The sequence below is a fragment of the Diaphorina citri genome, unplaced genomic scaffold, assembly GCF_000475195.1.
Source record: "Diaphorina citri unplaced genomic scaffold, Diaci psyllid genome assembly version 1.1 scaffold5547, whole genome shotgun sequence".
Taxonomy (NCBI): Eukaryota; Metazoa; Arthropoda; class Insecta; order Hemiptera; family Psyllidae; genus Diaphorina; species Diaphorina citri.
The window spans coordinates 306-5,873 of NW_007382923.1; the positions used below are offsets into that span (position 1 = coordinate 306).

Consider the following 5,568-nt stretch of genomic DNA (forward strand, 5'->3'; position numbering starts at 1 on the left):
TCTTATGTCCAAACACGTCCGCGCTAACTTGAGAGGTAACTCGTTGGTACTGATCAGAGGACCTCCTGATTGGGCGGACGTTGGGTTGAGAATGCGAACCACGAAACCATCCTGTGTGAGAGAGAAGAGAGAAATTAGCGACCTTTAGAAGTTTGGAAAGATGAATCTCGAAAGTCTGCTTTTTTAAGCACGGTTAAGGTTCGATGACCATCGTCAAAAAAATTTGGACTAGCATTTTAAAAGCAAAAAAATTCAAATGAGAAATAGGTACCTACCTATTTATGTATTTGAAAGTTGAAACGGATATTTTCACAATTTTTGCGCTCGTCAATGCGTCTCTTCTCGCCCATCTGATAAGAGGCATACTACGGGATGGGTGTGCTACGACACAGACCACATGCGTCTAATGTGGCTTTCATTGCTACGAAATAAAAACGGCGGTGAACCACTTTTTTTAAGAGAATATAGCGTCGTGACGCGTGGTGGTTATATTCATCGCTATATTCCAGCCCCTCTTACCGTACGAGTAACCCGGTTTAAACGAAGTTTTAATGAAAAGTGTCTCTAACTCACATCTTTCCCGGACGTTATAACTCCAAGTTGTTCAAAGTCGGAGAACATAACCCCGTGCGCTACATGCTTGGGTAGTCTCAGTACACAATGTACGTTGAATGTGGTCTTGTCTAGACATATGAGGTCTACCTTGTTCATATCCAAGCTGTTGCGAAAGTACAGATTACCCTGTGGAAGTAGAAAATAGAATAACACACTACCTGTAGGGAATAAAAGAAGACTGATAGAGCTAGAGACCATCACCCCGGTGTATAGCAGATACAAAAAGACATCTTTTCTTTATTCTGCTATCGCCATTCGGCGAAAGCTAAAGCCGCTACAACAACAACAACAACAACATAGAATAGTAAACGAGTATACCTTGTTCATCCTGCTGAAATAGGACGAAAGAGTCCCTTTATTCCTGCAGTCTAACCAAGGTCCCATATACATATTTTGACATATTATGGGGAACCCAAATCTTCCAAACTGATGACATTTTCATTCGCGCCCAAAGGTAATATTATTATGTAGCGGTTAACGGTAACCGCTAAAGTTGATAGTGACTGTAACTGCCAAGGGTTTTAGTGATGGAAGTTTTTACCTTTCATTCGGCGACAAGCTATCCGCCTCCTCACTTTAACCTCACCCAGCCTGGTTGATGGTCACTCATACGGATACCAACCACGCGCAGCGTTGCTTAACTTCAGTGATGTATGAGGACAGAGGGTACCGGGTTCGATGCCCGGGGGAGAAAATAGCCATCGTATTTTACAAGAGTTGCATTTGCTTTTTGGAAACGGAAACGATATCGATGGCGCGTCATTTTAGATTTCCTAAATTTCTTGGGTTTAGAATAGGTGCCATCATGCCAGAAGAGGAGAAATTCCGAAAAGAAAATACGACTAAGAATTGTAGCCTTGTGGCACATGCATCTGGAAAGGAGAGATGAAATCTACAGAGATATGTAGGAAACATTAGTATAGTAGCGAGAAAAATGTATAAATCCAATGCCTTAGTCAGCTGGACTAAAAGGACTTTCCAGCGGCGATAAACGTGGAATACACCAGATCCTCATACATCACTGAAGTTAAGCAACGCTGCGCGTGGTTGGTATCCGTATGAGTGACCATCAACCAGGCTGGGTGAGGTTAAAGTGAGGAGGCGGATAGCTTGTCGCCGAATGAAAGGTAAAAACTTCCATCACTAAAACCCTTGGCAGTTACAGTCACTATCAACTTTAGCGGTTACCGTTAACCGCTACATAATAATATTACCTTTGGGCGCGAATGAAAATGTCATCAGTTTAGAAGATTTGGGTACTCCATGAGATATGAAATCTGGAGCAATGAGTTTCTCCAGCACTACACTCTGCACACTCTTCTGTAATGAAGTCATCACTTGGGGTAGCTGAAATAAACACACAAAATACCTCATCACGAGAAAGAGAAGTATGTAGTCAGTCCTAGGAAAAAGTCGGAAAATTGGGTAAGAAAAGATTTTTATCCACGACAACTTACTTTCTTTGAGACTAAAGTTGAACTCCCTGCCACACTGTCCCTTGTTATTGATACCAAACGTATATACATGACCTTTGCTAGTCAATACAGCCGTGTGTGCCTTGCCCAGAGCTACTTGTAATGCTGACACATCCCGTAGATCTGTTACGATTCCTGAAAATCCACAAGAACTCACCACATGATAATCAATATCTAAGTACTACCCTTTCAGTTGGGTTCACTAGGTACAAAGGGTTTTGAAGGAATGAAGCCTCAGTGACACTGATTTTTTTTTTAGAGGTTTGATAGAGGGACAGCCGTTCCGAGAACGAACATTATCCGTTCAGGATTAAATCCGCCCCGGGCGGGAATCGAACCAGCGCAGCGGCCAAGCGCTTACAAGGCAGACGCGCTACCAACCAAGCTAACTAGACTGGCAATTCACTCACTCTACACATGTCTAGTGTGGACACTCTTATGTTCTACTCACATAAATATTCTGCAAAGCCAATCGTCGTGGTGACATGAGTAGCATGGTGATGGCTTGAAGTATCTTACTCGTTTCGCCTCGGACCGTCACCAAACTGAGCAGACAAGAACAGGATATAGCTGTCAAACTGTTTCCACTCTCACATTGCTTGGCGTCCGACTTACTATCACAGCTTGTAGCGATGTCCAGGAGGAGGTCGAACAGAGGGTCTGTGAATAGAATAGAATAGGTATACAGTCGAACCTGTCTAAGTGGGAATCCAAGGGACCGACAATTTTTTCCCACTTATCCAGGTTTCCCAGTTAAAAAAGTGTCCTACTTAGAGAGGTTGCCATGAAGGGGCCACGATTTTTCCCCAGTAATCCAGGTTTCCCACTTAGACAGGTTCGACTGTACCTTGTTTATCTTGCTGGGATAAGACTGAAGAGTCCCTTTACCCCAGCAGTCTAAACAAGGTCTCGTTTATTTTATGGGTTTAAATACATAATACAACAAAAGTAGAACTGATTAGATTAGAATATAATGAAATAGAATAGAATAAACAAATGCCTCATTATTGATCAAAAGGTGTGATAGGTACTTGTAACAACAGAGGTCTTATCGTCCCGGATTCGAAAAGAGGATCGAATAGGAGAAAATCAGCCGTTCCGAGAACGAACTTTATCTGTTTAGGATAAAGTTTGCCCCTGACGGCAATCGAACCCGCGACCTAGCACTTACAAGGGAGGCGCTCTACCTTCCACTAACTAGACTGTACAAAAAAAAAGTCGTTCCCAGGAAAAAGGGCTTATATTATTTTTGCTACGAACTAACTCCATACAGAAAAAGCCCACTCTGAGACTTAGGTGTAGGGGCAACTGTCCTAAAGGATGGGTTAAGCTTATATGAATCCACGAATCCTGGGAACAATTGATTTGGTGTTAATCTTACCAATAACTTCGGACGGTTCTGTTTTGAACGTCTCCGGATATTGTCCCTGGATAACATCCAATAGAGCTTTCAGTGCCTTAATACAAAGCTCTGGCTGAGCGAGGCAACTTTCCCGAATGAGCTCGAACACACTTTTCAATCCCACAGCAACCACCTGAAACATGGACACAAGAGATCTTATTCTACTACCACCACAAGCGCAGCCACAATTGGAGAGAAAAGTTGATGAGGAAAAAGAAAGGAAAAGTATACCTTGGGTAGGAAAAGTATAAAGTATACCTTGGGTACAGCAGACTCCTGGTTTTTCTCGACCGCTATCTCGAGGGCTTTCAAGCTGTTCTTCTTGTCGGTCTGATCCGGGTTAAGACTGATCAGGGGTGGAGACGAACTGGATGATGTGTAGATGTCGCAGGCCTGTTTCATCCAGGCCTCGAGAACGGTCAGGCGGGCCGTTGCGAAGACGGCAAAGGAGGAGGCGTTCCAGGGAAGCTCGATGTAGGGGGCCTCGAAGTTCCCAACCAGCTCGATCTCGCCGTCCACCTTTGACGAAACGTCAACACAATTAATATTTTTATTTATTATTCTTACAACACCGTGAGATGGGTGCCTTGCCTATCTTACGGGCATGGAAAGTAATAATAGTGCTAAATAATAATGATGCTAATTTATACTGCTCGCATAGGATTGAAAAGTCCCTTTATTCCAACAGTAGGCTAGGTACTACTAGAACTGTGTTGAAATTCTCAAATTATATTGAGGATAAAATTTGATACCTCGGCTGGGATTGAACCCACGCCCTCCTGATTACCAGGCGAGCGTCTTGACCACTACACCACAAAGGCAGGACATAGGTGCCTTGCCTGTCTTACGGACACAAAAAGTAAAATAAGTAGTACCTATGATGATCATATGAGTAGTTAAAGAGAATTCTAATCAAGTGCAACAAATTTTACCTTACATACCGATATTTTTCCCTTCGAGACATTCTTGACTTCTTTTCCTTTCTGTCCAGGCTTCTTCTTCCATTCTCCTTTCCTTCTGAAATCAAATAATAAAATTTACCACCATTAACACCTTCAGAACCACATATTTTTATTTTACACAAGCCACGAGATGGTACTCCAGGTTCAATTAGATATTTCCTAAAACCGTCTGTATACCAAATGAGCGTAACTCGACTGGTAAGACAGATCTTTTTCGTGTTATCCTCCCATCAGATCTACCTATCTAATCTCTCCTCAAGTTCTTTCCTATTTTTCTCTCACCTTTGATCATTATTCGAATCACTTTGGTAGAGTTGTTCAAAATATTTGCCAAAGTTTTCCAGTTCAGGAAACATGATGTCTTACACCAGGGACCAACTCAAACGAATCAATCGAGGAAAGATTTCGGGACGTTAATTGACATTTCTGGAGTAATTTATTGAATTAGAAAGCAGGTGAAAAGATTAAACACATGCGAGAAACTTTATAAATTAAAATGAAGCAGTCTCCTTTCCAAGCATCACTGTTTAAAGCTTTAAAGACCTTATTCAGGAAACATGATGTCTTACACCAGGGACCAACTCAAATGAATCAATCGAGGAAAGATTTCGGGACGTTAACTGACATTTCTGGAGTAATTTATTGAATTAGAAAGCAGGTGAAAAAGATTAAACACATGCGAGAAACTTTATAAATTAAAATGAAGCAGTCTCCTTTCCAAGCATCACTGTTTAAAGCTTTAAAGACCTTCAGATTTTAATCCATTAATTATTCAACACTTTTCAAAATCTAAACTACATACAGCGAGTTACATATGAGCACGAAAAGATCTATAGATAAAAAAAAAATTAGCTAATGTTGCACATTTTGATTAACTTTTTATTTGATTTATTGCACAGTTAAAATGTTAAAAATACACGAGAAAATTCCTAAACTACATACAGCGAGTTACATATGAGCACGAAAAGATCTATAGATAAAAAAAATTAGCTAATGTTGCACATTTTGATTAACTTTTTATTTGATTTATTGCACAGTTAAAATGTTAAAAATACACGAGAAAATTGGCGAAATAACAAAGCGAGGTGAAACTATCACAAACCGTTCTGAAAGT

The 5,568-nt window shown here is 41.0% G+C and overlaps 1 protein-coding gene across 1 annotated transcript; it reads right to left on the minus strand.

Moving 5' to 3' along the window:
- Positions 1-14: 14 nt before the first annotated feature.
- On the minus strand, positions 15-5,244 carry LOC113472454 (E3 ubiquitin-protein ligase MYCBP2-like; the record flags this gene model as incomplete). The annotated part of the gene is made up of 9 exons (XM_026832209.1): positions 5,202-5,244; positions 4,737-4,997; positions 4,434-4,509; positions 3,751-4,011; positions 3,472-3,625; positions 2,542-2,750; positions 1,830-1,962; positions 574-773; positions 15-111 (listed from the first exon to the last, which is right to left on the minus strand). Coding segments are annotated over exons 2-9 (1,204 nt in total), but the record flags the coding sequence as incomplete, so codon positions are not given.
- Between the last annotated feature and the right edge of the window lie 324 nt (positions 5,245-5,568).